We start from the raw sequence: 21074 nt of genomic DNA on the forward strand, positions 1-21074 counted from the left end.
CATTGTATTGTTGTCTATAGTTGTGGCGTCGTTGTGCTTTGATTATCTTATTTATTTATTTATAGTAGTTAATGCCTCTTTCTTTCCGTACCATTCTACATGACTTTCTCACTTTTGCTATTTCTTGTTTCCATCTTGTTTTCGATATGATTGTCCTTATCTGACCTTTTATCCTGTTTTCCTTTTGTTTTCCTCTCTTAAAGCCGAGGGTCTTTCGAAAACAACCGTCCTACCTTTCAAGGTAGTGGTTAGGTCTGCGTACACTCTACCCTCTCCAGACCCCACATTGTGGGATTATACTAGATTTATTGTTGTTGTTGTAATATCATTCAACTGGTCATATTTTCTCCAAAATATACTTGAAATAATAAAGACATCTTTCTCTCTCCTAATGGAATGACATATCACATTATTTCTTTTTTAAAACTATTTTAAACCATCTATATTTTATAACTAATAAATATTTATTACGTTTCTATATTGTTTAATTTTTTTTATTGTTACTAAAATGTCGTATCATATTTTAAACTTCGTTTACTTTTATTTATTTGTTTTATTAAAAAAAAGTTGCATTTATATTTATCTATTTTATCAAATCATAAAAAGAAATTTTATGTTTACTTTTAGTTACCAAAAATGGAAAATAGATAACTAAAAATGGAAAATAATTCAGAATGAATAGTTGATACTAAAGTAAAAATAAAATTCCTTTTTATCATTCTCTTGATATGATAAAATAGATAAATAGAAATACAATTTTATTTTTAATAAAATAAATAAATAAAACTGATGGAGTTAAAAATATGATATGGCATTTTAATAACAATAAAAATTCTTTTTGTAACAATATGAAACAATAATAAATTTTTATTTAGTTATAAAATATGAATGATTTAAAAGAATTTAAAAAATTGTTAAAAAAGAAATAATGTGACATGTCATACTATTAGGAGAGAGAAAAATGTATTTATTGTTTCAAATATATTTTAGGAAAAATATAAATAGTTGCCTAATAAAAAACAAAGTGCTATATCAAAATATGAATGATTGGGGAAATTACGAGACAAATCAAACAAAAGAAAGAACTCAAATGACAAATTCCTTTATTTTTATTATCGTGTAAGTTTTATTATATAATAATCGTGCGGAGGACGGTCAAATTCCCTAATTTAATAATACAGCAGCATCGCTTTCCAGTGGAGCAGCAGAGAAGCAGCAGGGTTTGGACCTATTTGGGTTTATGGAGCAACCCTGAGCCGATTGAGAATCCCAGATGCAGTTGAAGAATTAACATGAAGAGAAGAGAGAAACTATTCATTCTTGTTGAATAAGCTTGAATGGCGTTTCAGGGATTCGGGAAGAATACAGGCCCCATTGGCCCTCCAAAAGCGCAAACCCCTTTTGGGAATTTCTCTCGCACTCCTTCCCCTACTCCTACCTTCCCTCCATCTTCCAGGTACTCTCTTCTTCCTTGTTTTTTCTTCTCCAACAATTAACATAGTTACCATATACATACTTTTGTTTTCTTCTTCAAATTACTAGGGTTTTAGATGCTTCTTTTCGGATAAAACCATGTTTTGCTGGATATAGAAGTAATACTTAACTACTGTTTGAACAAGTAACAGTTAACTAGTTGTCTGGACAATCTGCCATTAACTCATTTGGCTGATTCTTGCAATAGTGAATTGAAACTCTTTATTCCTGAAAACTTTAGGATCAGGCTTCACATGGTTTTCAGAGATTATATTATACACGTTAAAGCTAACTGAATATTTTTTATTTATCAACCTGTAGACCCAGTGGGACACTTCCTAAATGGGGTAATGGGCAAAAATACGTCTACCATGATTATGATGCTCAAGCCTACCAACAGTCTCCCGAAGTAGTGCCACCTTTACCTTCAGTGTATGCTGAAAGTGCCCTCTCTGCTAGTGTTAGAGGTTCCCAAGTTCAAGATATCAGAAGAACTGGGCCACCTACTTCATTTTCTTCTGATGCAGAAATTCTGGGAGCCTCCACGACCATGAGGGGAAGGTATATTTTTATTTCCTTGTTTTTTATTCCACAAAAACACTCTTCTCCATTATTTGAAACATTCCATTTGATTTAACTTGTCATGAGTAACGTCTATCCTAAACAACTCAATAAGCATTTTTTCCGTGGAGATATTGAGCTGTTTGTTAGTGGTTACAATGTGGAATCGTTAACTCTTTCACTTAAAATGCACACTGAGCTATCTAATTCTTCCCACCCTTTTTTGGTAGTCGTTCAGATTTGATATTCAGTGATCAGGGCCCCTTTGTTTCCCAGCAAAATCAATCATCTCCATTGTTTCGGAATGAGAGTCCATTGGTTTCCAAGAGTACAAGGTCACCTCCGTTGTCTTTTCAGAACAATCTTCACCCGGATGGCAAAATTCCTCCTCTTGGAGGAGCTCAGCGGTTAGTTTCGCTTCAATGACTTCTCTCTCTCTCTCTCTCTCTCTCCCTCTCTCTCTTGGTCTTTCTTAAATTGAGTATTGTCATAAATTTTTAGCATATGCATATAGTGCTCAAGTGACGGTTTGGATCGACTCAATTTAAGTGCTTTTGGATTTTAAGCACTTTTTTTTATTTTTATTTTTGTATTGTTTGGGAAAGATAAACAGTGCTTTTAAGCACTTACTTTTAGGCCAAAAAAGTACAAAAATAAGCTAAAAGTGGGGTATGACAAACTTATGGCTTTTAGCTTATAGCTTATAAGCTATTTTAGAAAAAGTCAATCCAAACACCCTCTTAAGTACGTCCATAACTAGTCTCTGTATTATTATTACCTGCATAGCTCTAACCATCAACCAAAGAATCCCTTAGGGTTTGATGTACCTTATTTGGGAAAGGAGGTTTAAATCGGGGATGGCTCCTCATGAATGCTGTCTATTCTAACTTGTGGGATGTCAAAACGTCTCGGTCCCTCGAACTTAGATGTTGTGATCACTTAGGTTATAAATTCATGTATGGTTGGGTATAAGTTGCTGAATGTTGAAGTAGGAACAGATATGTAGACCTTAATGTTTAGTAAATTTTAAGAAGGCATTTGCAGCAAGTCTAGACTTACCTAGCTAATATCTTGATTTTCCAGTATGCAAGTAATACACTAACCTAAGGGACTACTGGCTAACAGAGAAAATTCAAAAACAATTTGGTTTCTTTGACACTATAAGCGATCAGTAGCCAAAATGGTTTGCAATATTATATATTCTTCTTTAAAAGCTGTTGGATATATCCATATTTTCCTTTTTATAGACCTCTTTATACTTGTGAATTACCATGTAAAATGCATGAAAAAGGAAAACAAAAGTATGATATGAGAAGTTCTCTATTCCTTCAAAAGTTCTTGCTTTGCTATGGACTTCATTACCTCTTTCCTAGATTTCCTACGTAACAGAAATTCCGTGCATGTTAGAACATGGAACATTCAACCCAAAACAAGTTCCATCTGTACACATTCCTCTTTCCTAGACTTCCTACATAGCAGAAATTCCGTGCATGTTAGAACATGGAACATTCAACCCAAAACATGTTCCATCAGTACATATTGCCTCTTTCCCGAGTTCCTGGTTAGTAGCAATTCCTTTCCACAAGTGGGCATGATGGATTCAACCCAAAACATGTTCAAACATTGGTCAGATTTTGATTAGCAACTTTCCAGTGCAGTAGCCGAGTATTACGTCCTTTCTTGGACCTTTTCTCATAAGTACCATCTACTGGATTTTCCCTTTACAAAGTATTTGCAGTCAGATATGAATCCCATGCCGCCGGCTGAACCAAAGCAAGATTGACAATTTATGCTGCCACCTACGTATTGAAGATCCAGGTTCTTTAGCAACTATGCAAGAAGCAAATGCGGACTAATAAATCAACACAAGGATTTTTACGTGGAAAACTCCTCGCTCCCTGGAGTCAAAAACCATGACCTACCCCGTAGGCTTTTCCCTCAAAGTATCACTAAATTTGAGCAGCTGTTTTAGGTTACAAGTCTATAACCAAGGGATTACCTCGTAGTACCTTTTCCCTCTACAATTCTTCCTGATTGTAGCTACTTCTATCAAGACTTTACCTAGTCAATATAGCCCATACAACTCGAACACCTAATACAAATTCACTAGGAATATAAAAGTTACAACTTGCGCACACAGAATCAAACTAGACAATACGAATTATAATGACAAAACTTGATCGGAACAGGTTCTTTTATCGTTGCCATGACTCTTTCTAAAGCTGAAGATCCTCTCACAAAGTAATATCTCTTTGTTTGTGCAGTTGGGTCTCTTATCTTCAGCAACATCAATGTGATGTGATGCTTTATGTAGTAGTAGGTTGGTCGTTTCTAGTTCTCCTAATTTAACATAGATTAGTTCAAGAATCCAAGAACCTAATTCAAGTTTGACTTTGTTTTTCCTCCACGCGTCGGCCTCCTTTTGTTTTCTCCTATTTCCAAAACTCTTTCCATATGTGCAAATATGGTAGTATTTTCATAATGCTTTCTCCTTGTTCCATAGTATTTTTCCTTGAGGAATCCTTCAATGCACTTAAATCTACTTTGCGTTTGATCTACAGTCTTTTTCCAGACTACTATGTAATCAAAGGACTTGGTTTCTTCACTATTACTTACAACTCTTGCAGTAGAAATTTTAAGGAATTGGTTCTTCTGTAGTTCCTTGTAATAAACACTACCAATCCTTATTTGAGGCATGTGTAAAATAACTGGTTCTTGCATATGTTTGTTAATCATTTATTAATCATCAAAACTTCATAATGTTAGCCTATCTCATAGATTTCGCTAGCTCATGGCTCTCAGCTCAACAAAGATAATAGGTTGCATTACACTACATGCTACACATGTCTTTTATTTTTTAAACGAGTAAACTCACAGTGTAGATCTTGAAGAAATAAAGAAAATCTGGTTTGTCTTGTGGCCTTTGGATAAAGAAATCTTATTTTGTAATCTTTGAGGTGAACTATCCGATGACTGATGTGCTGGTTATGAATCAGCTTAGTTGTCTTTGAGATTTGCATGGTTTCTGTTGGTTGGACTATCTTGTTACGTTGAACATCTGGAAAGCTTAAAAAGGCTCTTGCATGAGGAAATTTGTTTGTTATATTTGATTAATAATTTGTTATGTCTCTCACTGTATAACTTGTAGGATCATGCATGTGTTCAATTTAGTCTCTTTTTTTGTTCTTTTTCATCAATTTTTCATTATCTTATTCTTTGCTAATGTTCTGCAACTCTGAAGAAGCTCTTAAAGTCAATGCAAGCAATTTCATTTTTGGAATTTTTGGCAAGAAGTATTTGTCTGTTGTTAAGGCTGAGTGCAGTGGATTCTGATGATTTGGTATTCTATGTTACAAGTATATAGAAAGATATTTTATTGGAGTGCTTGGTGCACTTCTTGGCTATTCTTTCTTCTAATCCTACACTGGCTGATTAGTTGCATCTTTTGATCCCCTCATGAAGTCCTGCTAATTGTTATACACCATGTAATATTTTTTCCTGTTTTTAATCGTTTTTATTGAGGGTTTCTCATGCTTCACATGCTTATCGTAATACTATGTTAAGAAGTTTTGAAAAGTAAAGCTACATCTTTTGTCCCAAGTTCTGTTTTTTTGGAGACCGTGGTGTCCGGGGCTTTCGTGCACCTCGAATAATTCCACCGGATAATTGCCACCTCCCACAAGGAACATGTACCCTAGATAACTCTGTCCACCAAGGCTAGGACTGATGGAAAGAATCACCTAGTGTTTTTTTTGTCTATGTTGGGATTTGAACCTGAGATCTCATGGCTCTCAACTACTTTATTGACCACTAGGCCACACCTTGGGTGCAGAAATGTAGCAATTTGGAATCGAACACAATTTACCACTTGTAGCTGAATTTCTGCCGGTAGGCAATTCTTCAGATGGCAGTTTCTAACTCTATTTTACTATGGGTTTGTCATGAAGGCCTTCGCTGCCCCCTTTTATGCGGGGAAACTCATCCCAGTCGTTTCAAAACTTTCCAATCCGATTACCTCACCAAAGGCTTCCCTCTATTCCAACAAATTATGAACCTGGAAGACAGATTCCAGTGAAGCATACAGATCAAGTCTCAAAAAGAACGAGGTCCCCCCCTCACTCACCTCCTAACGTGGCTTCTTTTGAAAAATCAGCTCTTGGTCTGCGTGAATCCAAAAGGTACGACAGAAAAATCCTGACTGCCAATTTTGTGTGTCTTTCTTTTAACAAGCACAAAGAATGTCAATGAATAGGCTTGCTTGAAAGGTGCAGGATGTCATCTTTTTTGCTTATTCAAACTATATTTCCTCTTAAGGATTTTTGTTAGAACTATTATTATAGCTACCTATGTTGTAAATTTCTTTCTTATGTTTAGCAATTATCATTGGGAGCCTGCCATGTATGGCTGTAAATTTTCTTTTTTTCTGTCAAGCAATTATCAGGGGAGCCTTTTGCTTATAGAACTTGTTGATTCCAATAAAAATAAGAATATAGAAGAAAAGTGAATTTCATCTTTACTGTAGATTCTTGCATTAATAAGGGAATGTGAACAAAACAAACTCAGTGGGAGGTTGTGAGGCGAAAAGCACAAAAAAGCTCTAAGGTCCATTGGGGCTTTAAGCACTTAGCGCAAATAAAGCGTAGGCTTTAATTAAAAAAGGCGCAAAGGGGGAAAAATACAAATATATATGCTTAGTCCAAGACTAATAATTATAACCATGAATGACAAATATATGACCAAAGAAATTGAAAAACAAGTTATGATAAAGTGAAATATCAATTGTTTAGTGTCACTTAAGAAGAGGCTCATTGGCAAGGAAAAGTTTGCCTTAGAACCTTGATGATGACACTGAAGCGCACATAAAGCGAAGCGCTCAACACGTTTTGAACCTCGCTTCAGGGCTTAAGTGCGCCTTTAACTACACTGGTTGTGACCGGAGCATCCTGACAGTCTGCCTGATAGTTAGCTCCATGCAAAGCTGAAAGTCAAACTGAACCATTTGAGAACGGTGATCTAATAGTAATTTATACTCGAGATATATTGAAGTTCTTTGTTTGTGCAAGTCACATAGAACTGGCACAATGACTTATATGCTCACTAAGAAATTGTGTTTTCCACCGTGCATCTTGGTTGGATGAATATCTCAATTGCTTCTAGTTTGGCCACTGAAGAAGACTTTGATAAGAAGCCGATGAATTTGGGTTTTTGACAACAACATTTTATTTACATCTGCCATAAGCTGTTACATTACAGCACAAATGGAGTCAGTATTGGCTCAAATTAAGAAGACCAAGTGATCTCAGGAGAACTGTTATTATTGTCAGTAGTGCAAAAAGGATCTATACATTTGAATTTGAAAAAAAGAAGTAGTGTGAATCAATTGGCCATTGATTTCCTGCTTTTCTCAAATGTTTATTCAGGCCGTCTACCTCTCCTTCCAAATTGAGGTCAAATGTCCCCCTTGACTCTCTAGCTCCTCAATCCTCAATGTCTGGATATGGTGTCAATGTTGAAGTTGATCTGAGTAAGCCAATGAACTTTCCAGTTCCCAAAAGGACCAAGTTTCCTTCCGTACCTTCATCTGATCAAGTTCTTCAATATGACTCCAATCATACAGATGATGATATTCAACGGTAAGAAATTATACAGACTTGCATCTCGTCCTTACCAGATTATTATTTTGTAAATCCTTTTCTTGTTGACAGAGAAACTGAGGCCAAGGCAAAGCGCTTAGCTCGTTTCAAGGATGATCTAAGCCAACAAAATGTGCGAGATGATTCTAGTATTCCTCAGAAGGGTCCTTCAATGAGTCAGTATCAATCTGTTGTGGACAGGCCAAAATTTTCTGCGGAAGATAATGTAGATTCAACTGATGATTTCTCAGATGGCAATCTGCTATCTGATTATCAAGGGTCAGAGTCTTCTGGTGTCATAATTGGGTCATGTCCTGATATGTGTCCAGGTATGTTGTCTAATTATTCATCTTATCTAACACACTTGTTGAAAGTTGTGCAGCTGCCATGATGAGTTTACCTGGCCATTTACGTCAATGGCTCGCGTGATCATGCGATCCCAAAAAACAAATCAGCTTTTCCCCATCAAATCTCTCCTATATGTTACCCCTTCTCCTATGGATTTAGTTATAGGTGAGAATGACATAACATGCAAATTAACAAGCATTCTTTTCTAACTCTTATCAACCTCTGCTGCTTTGCCTTCTCTTCTCTTCTCAGCTTCCATCTTCAACTTTGCTGGAAATGTCCTGCCTCTTCACGGGACAATTCAGAAAGATTTAGATAAGTTTTGCCAGCAAATGGTAATTTTCACTTCTGACTGCTGCGGTTAAGCTAGACCTGTAATGGGAAGGATATGTGAGGAATTTTATGAATTGGAAGGGAAAGAAAAGTAGTTACAGGTGAAAAAAGAAAAGTTGTTATTAACCCCTCAAAAAGCAAAAGAAAAATAAAATAGTTGTAAGTTTAACTACGTTATTCTCTAATCAGTTAAGTGATGACTAGAGGAAAGAGAAAGTGGTGCAATTCTTGAAGGAAACTGGCTTTGGCGGAGGGAAACCTGAGTTCCAAGGACTTGTATGGTGTGGCTTAAATTATTTCTTTTTATACTGATTGTGGTTTAGCTTATTGTATTGTAAATCATTTTTTTAGTTGACAGAGAAATTGAAAGCCCTTTTGTCAAAGTTTTATCAACCGAAAGTCTTTTTTCTTTTCCTGCTTCTGCCCCTCCAATCTTCCCAAATTTACATGCTGAACTCAACCCCCCACCACTATTGACTCTCTACTATTATATAATCTTCTGAAATGTCAATTCCATCTGGTCCACCACCACCACCATCAACATACCCAGTGAAATCCCACAAAGTAGGGTCTGGAGAGGGTAGAGTGTATGCCGACCTTACCACTACCTTGTGGAGCTAGAGATGCTGTTTTCAAAAGACCCTCGACTCAAGTGCATCAATCTCGAATAAAAGAAAAAAATAGTGGAGAGTATAATGGTTAATAAGAAAGCACTATAAAGTCTATATGAGTGAAACAATAACAACAATAAAATAGTGTGATATTCGAAATACAATAAACAACATATGACAAGAACTACAAGGGCATGACTAGTTCTACACCAGGCACTAAACCTCGCAAGACAAGACAACACTCAACCTCTACTACCCTAATACGTGAGCTCCACTCCGTCCCAGTGTTTTGGACGGCGAGAGGTGACAAGCGGCAAGGCGCTCTCCTTTTTGAATTGAGGCGCCAATTAATTTCAAAATCTTAAAATATTTAATTACATATATAAATATCCAAAATCTCAATAGCAATAACATATATTAGCAAATATTCCAATGTCCTTTTTGCTAGCATCAGATGCCATTGAAATCACTATCTATGGACAAATTAATACTATATTAATTAGAATAAAACTAAATTGAGTAAGGCAGAAATAAATACAGAAGGATTATAATTTCTTTTTTTAAAATATAGGCAGATCAGTAGCTCCAGTGACCAGTCTCCAGGAAAAAAATAGAGCATCAAAAAGAGTCTAAAACAGAGAATTTAAAAAACACTGTTGTGCGCTGCTCACTGCATATGAAAGAAGAAGAAGAGAAGAAGAAGAAGTAGAGGAGAAAGAAGAAAGAAGAACCAAAGAAGCTTACCTGCTGATTGCCTGCGAAGTGCAGACTGTAGAAGGGGTCGAGAGTTGGAGAAGAGGGTCGCGAGCTGCAATTGGAGAGAAAAAAGGCAATCTAGATCGTGGAAAACCCCAAAACTCCAAATTAACCCTAATATTTCTTTTAAATTATTAAATCAAGGCTTTTTTTTATAGAAAAATAAAAAAGGCGATGCCTATAGCGCCTTGCCTTGCCTCGCCACTCGCATGTCAACATTTTTGCGCCTCAGCTCGCCTTTTTGAATCTCGCCTCGCCTTGGCTGTAATAGGCGAGAGGGCATTACCTCGCCATTTGCCAAAGGCGCAAAGGCGAGTGCCTTTGAGAACACTGCTCCGTCCTATCTAAAGTCATGTCTTCGGTAAGATGAAGCTGTGGCATGTTCTGTCTAATCACCTCTCGTCACTACTTTTTTGGCCTATCCCTACCCCTCCACGTATCCCCTACAACTAGCCTCTCGCACCTTCTCATCGTGGCGTCGACGTACCTCCTCTGCACATGTCCAAACCATCTCAATCTCGCTTTTCTCATCTTGTCCGCTACAGAGGCCACTCCCACCTCCTGAATAACCTCATTCCTAATTTTGTCACTCCTAGTATGTCCACACATCCATCTCAACATCCTCAACTCTGCGACATGCATTTTCTGAACAGGAAATTGCTTGATTGGTCTGTACTCTGCTCCATACAACAAGGACGGTCGAACTACCATTTTGTAGAACTTACCTTTAAGTTTTGGTGGTACCTTCTTATCACACAAGACTCTAGAGGCAAGCCTCCATTTTATTTATACCTCCCCAATGCGATGCGTGACATCATCATCAATGTCCCCATTACCCTGGATTACGGACCCAAGATATTTTAAATTTTCTGTTTTAGGAATTCCATCCCGTCCATTATCTCTAAATTACAAAAAGCCCTATATCTCTAATCCTTGGTTTAATCCTTTTATCTGTCTTATTGATTCAAACACCATCACTCTGTCACCAGAACTTCCAGATTCAGTGCTGATGTCGGTAATCGTGCCTTGAACATCATGATGTTCTCCTCGTAAGTCACAATAAGCATTTCTGGATTGTCGGTAGCCTTCTTTGAGAAACTGGAAGCTAGTGACCTCCAAAATCCTTACTGTATCTTTTATTGGTCTGGAGCAGAAGTTAGCTTCTGGTTCATGTGTCAAACTCAAGAGTAAAGTTTAGTTTGTTCAGGTAGCAAAATTCTCACCAGATGTCGAACTTGTTCCTGAATTTTTTTTCTGTTGCAGAATCAGAAAGAGCAGAACGAGAAAGGAAAGGAGATCTTGACCAATATGAACGCTTGGATGGAGACAGAAACCAAACCAGTAAATTGCTTGCTGTCAAAAAGGTCTTTACTGGGAACTCTTAAGTACTATTCTCATTTAAGATAAAAGGAAAAGTTAAAAGTTCATGAGAGCATAAAAAGAACGAATTGATGAACATTGCCAAATGATTCTTTTCAGTACACCAGGACAGCTGAGAGGGAAGCTCTGCTCATACGTCCAATGCCAATCTTACAGAAGACCATGGATTATCTTTTGAATTTGCTAGAGGGGCCTTACGAAGAAAGCTTTCTTCACCTGTATAACTTCTTATGGGACAGGATGCGTGCAATCCGTATGGATTTGAGGATGCAACATATTTTCAACTGTGAAGCTATTAATATGCTGGAGCAAATGGTTGATATTATTGGCCATGTTTATTGTATATTTCTTTCAAGCATCTTTGGCTTATCATTTTCTATTCTTCCGTGAGGCTTTTTTTAAGTGAAACTTCTATCAACTTTTCAGAGGCTTTTATATGTGAATCATTTAAACTTATCCTGATGTTGAGATATACACCATGATACTGATGAATTAACATATAAGCTAGTAACTTTTTAAGGTAAGCATAAATTTTCATATTTTTCTTAGCATAAAATCTGAACATGCTCTATCTGGAAAATGGGATGGACAAACTTTGGCATCTGCTTATTTGCAAAGGTCAATTTGGTTTACAATTAATCATTGCATTATACTCACAAACCATACAAGCAATGTATTGTTGTAATAAAATATTATGGTTATGTAGTTTAACATATATTATTGTGTTTTCTTGATTCAAATGATGGGGATATTTTAATTTTTAATTAGCTTAATTTACAGATAGCTTACCATGTTGTGTTTGAGTATGAAGGGGCTATGGTTCCTTGCAGTAGAATTTTTTGTCCGAAGCTAGTTTTTTGCTTTATCTCACATAAAACAAGACACCTAAATGCTCTTGTTGATTTTAGTGATGTTACTCTGTTTTGAAATAGATTCTAATTTTATTGCCTGTCATTTTTGTTTCAGATAAGGCTCCATATAATTGCCATGCATGAATTATGTGAATACACGAGAGGAGAGGGGTTTTCTGAGGGATTTGATGCACATCTCAATATTGAACAGATGAACAAAACATCAGTTGAGCTATTTCAATTGTATGATGACCACCGGAAGAGAAGAATAAATGTGGAAACTGAGAGAGAATTTAGAGGTTATTATGCACTTTTAAAGCTTGATAAACATCCAGGCTATAAAGTAAGTCAATTAGAGATTCAGCATATTCGTGAATTTGTTTTCCGAGTGTTTTTCTTTTTGTGGAAGTATGAGTTTTGTGCTAGGTTGAACCTGTAGAGCTTTCGCTTGATTTAGCAAAGATGACACCAGATATGCGGCAAAGCCCAGAAGTTCTCTTTGCCCGTGATGTGGCAAGGTTGTTTCATCATTGCATTATTAGGAGACCTTATAATTACCTTGCCACTAAGTCACCTAAGAATGTTTTTTCTTTCATGATTTCAGGGCCTGCAGGACCGGTAATTTTATTGCTTTCTTTCGGCTTGCAAGAAGGGCTAGCTATCTTCAAGCTTGCTTAATGCATGCTCATTTCTCGAAGGTATTATAGACACGTCCATAGTATTTTAATTTAAGCAGCGAGATTTATGGACTTATTCAATCCTTCTATCCGATTCCGTATTGTCATTCAGTAATTCACCCAATCAGTTACGCCTCAATTTCAGACGGATTGGGATCTCAGCTGTATGAATTCTCTATATTCATTCCACTCTATTGGGGACCATTTCATTCCTATTGAATATTGCCATTATATACAAAAAAATTTCATGCTTTCTTTTGGCATAGTAAATAGAAAGGATCACTATAAGTGACTTAAGGCAATAGAGAACTTGAAAGTGTTTTCCTTTGCTCCACTGATTTTATGCTCGTGTATGTCTGGCAATAGTTTTCGTTGTTGAAGGTTGTAGGGGCAAACTTTTAAATATTTCACCTGTTTGTAGATATACATTGTGTTCAAGCATTTCATTTCCTTGGTGTTTCCAGTTACGAACCCAGGCCCTAGCTTCTTTACACTGTGGCCTGCAGAATAGCCAAGGAATCCCCGTTGCCCAAGTTGCCAAATGGCTTGGGATGGAGGTAATTTTTGAATATATTTGCTGTCTGTGTTCTTATATAACAGTTTTTGAGTGGAGTAACTTCTGCTCCTGGATATTTTATCAGGAAGAGGACATAGAAGGCCTTCTTGAGTATTATGGTTTCTCATTAAAGGAGTTTGAAGAACCATATATGGTGAAGGAAGGTCCATTTATGGAAGTTGACAATGACTATCCTGTCAAGTGCTCAAAACTTGTCCATAAGAAAAAATCAAGGACAATATTCGAGGATGTTTCAGTTCCGCATGTTGAGTCAGTGTCAGAGAAAGAAACAGAGTGCCTGTTAGATAAGGATCATCAGCAAAAACCTACAGTTGTTCAATTTCTCGAGCCTGATAGTTCTTCACTGTCCATCGAGGAGAACATGCCTGATTATGAAACTGTTTCATCTCCAAAAGATGAGATAAAGATAATTCCAATTACTAAAACAGAATTTTATCAGATCAGATATGAAAGTCTGCAGGCTCCTCCTGGTCCTGCAGTGTCAAGTCTGCTGGCTCCTCCTAGTCCTTCGGTATTCTTTCCTCATATTTCCCCTGAGGTTCAGCAACAAGCTAGAGTTCGTAGTGCAGAAAAACCTGAACTGCAGCTGGAAGCAAGAGTTGGGGGTTCAGGGAAACCTAAAAACTATGAAGTTGCACAATTTGATGCAAGAAGTATGCCCATGCAATTTATACCTGCCAGAGATGAACGGGAGAGCTCTCCAGTTTTGCCAGCTAATTCTCTTGTTGAAGACAGAGAATTGAAGCACATGTTTGATGAAAAGAATGAAGATGAAGAGCTGGTGATCACCGGCGAGGAAGCTGAAACTAATGAACAAGAAGCAAGTTATTATGATGGAGAAGTTGATGAGACAAAACTTAAACTGATTATCAGGTGCAGCTTGCTCTACGTGGACCTCATATCTGCTGCATTTGCCCTTATTTCTCTGCTTACCTTGTCAATTCACAGGAAATGGAAGCGGCGTTCTTCAAAGAAAAGGGAGATGCGAGAGGAGAAACAGTTAGCATCTAAAGCTGCTCTGAGTTCGCTCTCTCTTGGAGTTCCTATGTGGCCCAACAGAATTGTAAGTAGTGATGAAAGTCTCCTTTTTTTCTTCCAGATTTGTCCAATTAAATTTCTGCCTCCGTGCTTTCTCATGATAAAGGGTTGGTGCAGCCTCAGTATCCAGTAATAAAAACTCATTTATTTTCTGCATGAACAGTAAACACTTCAACTAAATCATGATACCTGTTTTTGATAACTGAGAAATCCCTGAGGGTCAGTGGCGCACGGTTCGACCTTTCACCTTTCCCACTTAAATTCAAGGCTTTTGTTTGCATCAAGGCTCGAGCACGTGATGTCCGCCTAACCCACACGTGTGCTCTTACCACTAGACCAAAGCAATGCTGGCAACTAAATCATGATTGCATCCATCTTTTTTTTTTTTTTGGTTGAAGCTAGTCTTATTAGGCCTTAAATACAAGTGAAAGTTGAAAAATTAATGGATACATCTGTACCATTCAAATGCACTATATTTTGTTGTCTGGATGACTATTTACTGTGTCCTACTCTATGTGACTGCTTGAATTTTGAAGGTCAGACTTATAATTTACCATGTTTTTTTATATTTCATATTTAGTTAGAGGTCAAATTTGATACTTTTGCTTAGTTTAATTATGAAAATCTAATTAGTAGAGAGAATATTTCAAGTACCCTAAGTTGGTTGACCAGATCAAGCATGGGTCCCATATCCACACCCATGTCATGTCGACACAGGTGTGGCACCGAAAGTGAAGAGTCCGATCAACTTAGATTCAAACTGGTATGATCTGTAATTATCATTATTAGTGTGAACTTTATTTGACATATTTTGGACTAATTAATCAACATAACATTTAAACTATTATTTTAAAATCTTAAATGCTAGTCAGTATTCTAAATTTACACTCTAAGGGGTCGTTTGGTAGAGTGTAAATAATACATGCATTAGCTTTATGTATTACTCGTACTTTGTTTGGTAGACTTTTTCAATCTGTGTATGACTAAATAATACATGCATTAGCTTTATGTGTTACTAGTACTTTGTTTGGTACACTTTTTCAATCTGTGTATACTAATGCTTGCATTAGTTATATACACTATTTGGTATTAAGGTGTGTATAACTAATGCATGTAAATTCATGATATTAGTAATGCAATGAGTTCTAATGCATGCATTAGCATGATTAAAGATACAATTGTCCCTCAAAACCCTTTCCACATCCCTTCCATCATATTTGTAGAGGGTATATTTGTAAACAAATAAGTTTTTTAGAAATTATGCATTGCATGCTATATTTCAATACATCAAACCAAACAATGCATAAGAAATAATCTCAGCATAACTAATACAACCATTACTAATACATTATACTTGGCATTATTCTTATACTCTCTACCAAACGACCCCTAAATCTCTCTGCTAGTCACAGTAACTCATGTTATTAGTGATCATGTCTGATGTTTCTAGATATTTAGCTTCTGAAAGCTAACCTCTTGTTGCATAGGCTCTATTAATGGGTCATCTTTTCTTGATAAAAAGCTTTTCTTAATTTCTTCATATGAAGGGTCGATCACTTCATGGTTTAGAGAACAATTAGATTTCTCTTGCTTTTATTTGTTTGGAGGGGCATCATATTGGAATTCAGCCAGAATACTGATAGCCTTATTTCATCTACATAAGATACCCTAAAATTTCCAACCATTTGGGTGTAATTCTTCTCCCCATTTCCACTTCTATACCTTATGTTGTGTGGAAATAGGCATAATAGTTATGAATTGATTGAAAAATGTTTTCCATAAAGTAGGCCAAGGGTGTCGAGAATTGAACCTTGTGTTGGAAAAAAAAGCATTTTGATTTGGGCGATACATTAATTATCTCAGCCGGGGAAGTAGAAACTTATTGTATCAGTCTTAGAATGCATATATTGTTTTGTTCATGAATCAGGGGAGTGATGAAGTTTAGAATTAAATTATATACATACTAGAAGTTCTATAAATTATAAATACAGAAGCACTACATTTTGTCTAAGCAAGCTGAATGAATAATGAAAATCATTTCCTCACTTGTCTTCAAATAGAATTTGAGTGATTTGACAGTGACAACCTCCTCCCTGAATTTTCCAACAAAATATAGTTATTGGAATGGATTGAATCCCAACCAAATGCCACAGACAAGACACGAGGCATCATCTCCGTCTATTCCTCACCAAACATTCAAGTACATCTTCTGATCCCACAGTAGAGGCCTCTCTCTTACAACGACACTAATGCACACATAAAAAGATGAAATTAATCCGATGCCACCCAAGCAGAATTGCTTGGTTGATAGAAACGTAGTTAAAAAAACAGAATTGCTTGGTTGATAGAAACATGGTTAAAAAAATAGAATTGCTTGGTTTATAGAAACATGGTTAAAAAAACAGAATTGCTTGGTTGAAATCTCAAGATTTGCAAATTGTTAAATTTATTTGATGTTTTCACAAAATGGAATTTTATCAGATTATTTGGCAAGGTTGACATAAAAGCTTCAAGATGAACTCAAAATAGTTTTGAACTTTACTGCATCTTTCTTTGACTCCGGCCTTAAATCTTTATTGCAAATCCCTAGACATCTGTATAATATTAACTTTTTACTAAATGGTAAAAAATTATTTCTCTAATCCTGTGTCATGGGAGTAAAAGAGAGGAAAGGAAATAAAGATTTCTTCCTCCACCCTGGAGATGTTCCATTCAGATGTGCATGTCAGCTTTTTGCACAAGAATGTTGCCATTTCACATACAAGTTTTGCTATCTGTATATCTGAAATTGGATGTGATCACGTCATCCTTGAGCACTTTAAAGGTCAATTTATTTTCACTGATATTTGCTACTGTTCCTCCTCGTTTTAGCAACATAGCACAACAGTTGAGTTCAACATTGATCGTGCTGTCTCGAAATGGTACCGAACTCAGGAAAGATCATGGTCAAGGCTGAATGTTTCAGATGTTGTTGCCACCACACTCCATGAAAAAAATGCAGCTGCCAGATGCCTCTGCTGGAAAGTAATAATATGTTGTCAGGATAATATAAACAATCTGAACCCAATAAACGGCGTGGACCAGTTGAATGCCAAGTCATGGTTGCTTTCCAAGCTCATGCCTGCAAGAGAAGATGAAGATGATACACTAATAACATCTCCAGGCCTCTCTGTTTGGAGGAATTGGCTTCTTAACGAATCAGGCGGGGACCTTATTTGTTGTTTATCAGTTATCAAGTACACTAATTTTGAGAATCTGAATGAGACAGTAGCAGGTGCAAGTGCGGTTCTCTTCCTGTTGTCGGAAGGTATCCCATGGGTTCTTCAGAAAAATCAGCTTCATAAACTGTTAATGTCTATACCTTCTGGTTCTCAATTACCCCTTTTGATCGTAAGTGAGCTGTGCAAGGAAAATGCAGATCCTTCCACTATAGAAAAAGAACTGGAGCTACATGAAGTCCGTGAATCAAGGCTTCATTCCTTTAGTGTTGTCTACCTAAAAAACCAGCAGATGGAACAGTTGAAAGGGTTTTTCAGTGATGAGCAATTAAGAGGAGGACTGAAGTGGCTGGCAAGTGAATCACCACCACAACCAGTTCTCCAGTGTGTAAACGCCCGAGAACTGGTTTTCTACCATTTGAATTCTTTGCTTGGGGTTCTTGGTGAAATGAATGCTTATGATGTGGGTCCAAACAATTGTATCTCAGCCTTTAATGAGGCCTTGGATCAGTCAATGAGGGAAATAGCTGCTGCAGCTCATGCTAATCCTACCTGTTGGCCCTGTCCTGAAATAGGTTTGCTGGAGGAACATAGCCATGAGCACGAAGCTGTGATCCAACACTTGCCAAAGCTGGGATGGAGCTTAGCTCCAAGAATTGAACCAGTTGTGTGCGCAATATCTAACTGCAAATTTCCATCTTTTCTAGATGATACATCTTGGTTACATAGAGTTTCTGATGTGGATGTTAAAAACCAGATATTACAACTTCAAAGTTGTCTAATAAAGTACTTCTCAGAGATTAGCAAGTTGATGATACTGCCACTTGCAGAAAAAGAGGCTAGTGTTATGATGCAGAAGTTTGTGCAGCTTCAACTGCAGAATTCACACTACTACATTGTACCAAACTGGGGTATGATTTTCCAACGGGCATTCAATTGGCAGTTGATGAAGTTAGTTAAGGAGACATCTTTCTCAGTGTATATCCTGATAAAGCATGATTTTTCCTCTTCAATGCTTGGAGCTGTGGAACTTGAAGACTCTGCACAGTCGCATTACCATTTGTCACATCTATCTCTTGATGAAATGGTTGAAGCTGTACGGATACCTCTTCTCGGATGTGCTATGCTTGATGGGGAAGGAAGAGCTTTCCAACCTTATCCAGGTATGACTTCACATAGCGAAGATTTTCCCACAGCAACTGGCGCAGGCAATGAAATAGAGCATGGAAAGGATGTTGGACATGTTGAATTTGTACAAGCCAGTTATAATACAATGGAAGATCTAAATGAAGTTCAAAGTGAACCTCTGATGACTATTAAGGAAACGAAAGAAACTGACAAACTTGGCGAATTACTGGAGAGATGTAAGATTAAGCAGAACATGATAGATAAAAACTTGTCAGCATATTTTTAATTCGTTACCTTTTCTTACTCGCCGAAAATCTGTTGTATGTGCATTGTATCTTTTTATCATGAAGGGTCTAGCTTTATAAATCCTTGGAAGGGTCTTGGAATTTTGCTCTTACCATTATTTTTAAATATGACGGTCGTAAGAGCTGAAGAATATGTGCATTCTTCCCACCTCTTACTCTGTCATTCAACTTCGTGGTGTGCTTTCATTCTTTCAAATGCAAAGGAAGGCTTCCATCTCGAACTTGACCTATTGTTTTTATCCAGAATACTCTGCAGAATAAACTTTATTTCACTATATATCCAATTACTACAATTTAGGAGAAAAAAAAAATAAGGGGATAGAATCTTTTTTCCCTTTTCTAATGGGGTATATTTTCATGGAAAACATTTTTTTTGATGTTTAGTTGCTTGAAAATGACTTACTTTTCAGGAAAATGATTTCTGATAAATATTTTTCTTTGTATAAAGCACACCTTATGGTGAATGTTCTCTTCTTCATGATCAATTGTTAGCAAATTAGGGATTGACAAACCAGTACCATTTTGTTGGTTAATCCATTTACCATCTGCGGGACAGTATTGTATCGTTGAAAATTTTATAAAATGACAGTTATAAGATACTTTATTACTAGCTATAACATGATTGTTTATCTTTTCAGTTTTAAAAGTAAAATATTAACTATAACATTTTTTTTTAATATAATAAAACAATAAAAAATTGGAAAAAAAAACTAATAAATATATTAATGATAATTTATAATAGGCACATAATTAGGAGACTATAATTGATTATATATTTACCTTAAATTACTCAAATCCGTTCAATCAGTTGTTATTTGCCTTCCTGAAAGATACTCTTCTCTCTCAAACATATTTTCTGATTTTTATTATTATGAATTTTTGATTTTTATTCTTAATCGATTTTCTAGTTTTTATTCTTATCGATTTTGGAAGAAATTTTCTTTCGTATTCTCATGGAAAGTGAAAGTTTCTTATCGATACTGATACAACATGGTGGTAGATAGGATTGTACATGTTGGTAATATAATAAAATTCTTTTGGATTGTTGTGTTCATTAATAAAAAAATAGATTTGAAATAAACATATTAGTTTTTTGAATGTATTTATATTGAGAAACTTGATTATAATGTATAATAATGTTCGATTTTATTGAATACGAATATATTAATATTGGTGTATGTAATTTGATTTTTAAATAATGGGATGGAGATGAATATATTGCTGTATACTATTGGTGTATAATAGTGTTCGATTTTATTAAATATGAATATATTAACATCTAGATTAGCTAATTTGATTTGTTTCGAAGAATCGCATACGAATTTATAGTTGGCATGAAATTAGTATGAATTTGGTATATTATTATGAATTAGTATGAATTTGTATTAAAATGGTATGACGTTAGTGTACTGTGTATATATTTGGCATGAAGCTGAGATAAATTTTGTAAATTTTTGTCTCTTTTCACACTCTTCAAATTTGGCATGTATGGTTATATGTGGAAGGAGATTGGTATGAATTTGGTATACTTTGGTCATATATAGACTATTTACAATGCGTATTAAATTGGTATGCCGTTAGTGTACTGTGTATATATTTGGTATGAAAATGGTATAAATTTTGTATACTTTTCTGTCTTTTCATACTGTTAAAATTGATTTGCATGACAATAAATTTATGATAAAACATGGAAATATGTTCGTTTCCAGATAGAGGAAATTATATACGACTTTTCAGATGGAGGAAATTATATACGAACTCCAATAAATATTATGAAGTGCATGTTTATGAAGGAGACACTTTATGAAATGATTGATTGATGAAAGGGCTTCTTAGCCAAAGCAAGGTTTCAATATGAAAGTAAAATCCTCACATTGAATCAAATGAAATGTTTAAGTTTATAATATGACATGTTTGACATCCCTATATGCCGTCAACATTTTTGAACATTTTTCCAAAAGAAAGGTCTGATTAGCATTGTACTCGAAATATCATTACTGATTGTAGACCTAATTTTCTTATAAATCAAGGTTCATTAGTAGGATGGTAAATAGGACATGACAATCATGATGATATTATAAACTGAAGGTTTTATTGAGCTATTCTACCGAATGTGATGTTTGAATTCTCAGCTATATGATATGACTATTTTGAAGTATTATACTATTCTATGGGATTTGACTTA

General features: G+C 35.9%; 1 protein-coding gene across 4 annotated transcripts; it reads left to right on the forward strand.

Moving 5' to 3' along the window:
- The first annotated feature begins 1054 nt into the window (after window positions 1–1054).
- LOC129895933 (SAC3 family protein B) lies at window positions 1055–18950 on the forward strand. 4 transcript variants are annotated; one of them, XM_055971719.1, is made up of 15 exons: window positions 1056–1456; window positions 1795–2034; window positions 2265–2441; window positions 5982–6212; window positions 7455–7667; window positions 7740–7996; window positions 10979–11079; window positions 11195–11410; window positions 12062–12289; window positions 12373–12464; window positions 12551–12644; window positions 13088–13180; window positions 13265–14073; window positions 14149–14263; window positions 17110–18950. In XM_055971719.1, exons 1-15 carry the CDS (start codon window positions 1338–1340, stop codon window positions 18868–18870), a joined length of 4746 nt encoding a protein of 1581 aa, XP_055827694.1. In that variant the 5' UTR covers window positions 1056–1337; the 3' UTR covers window positions 18871–18950. The 4 variants fall into 4 exon arrangements, with proteins under 4 accessions (XP_055827695.1, XP_055827694.1, XP_055827696.1 ...); XM_055971720.1 differs by lacking the exon at window positions 2265–2441 and having other exon boundaries at window positions 1055–1456; XM_055971721.1 differs by lacking the exon at window positions 5982–6212.
- The last annotated feature ends 2124 nt before the right edge of the window (window positions 18951–21074 follow it).

The sequence above is a fragment of the Solanum dulcamara genome, chromosome 7 (assembly GCF_947179165.1).
Source record: "Solanum dulcamara chromosome 7, daSolDulc1.2, whole genome shotgun sequence".
Classification (NCBI taxonomy): domain Eukaryota; kingdom Viridiplantae; phylum Streptophyta; class Magnoliopsida; order Solanales; family Solanaceae; genus Solanum; species Solanum dulcamara.

Bases quoted from the DNA above. Each gene is read 5' to 3' on its own strand.
- LOC129895933 (XM_055971719.1), top strand. From the start codon at position 1,338: ATGGCGTTTCAGGGATTCGGGAAGAATACAGGCCCCATTGGCCCTCCA. The intron at 12,290-12,372 runs GTAAGTCAATTA...GTTTTGTGCTAG, and splicing joins ATAAACATCCAGGCTATAAA to GTTGAACCTGTAGAGCTTTC. The intron at 13,181-13,264 runs GTAATTTTTGAA...ATATTTTATCAG, and splicing joins CCAAATGGCTTGGGATGGAG to GAAGAGGACATAGAAGGCCT.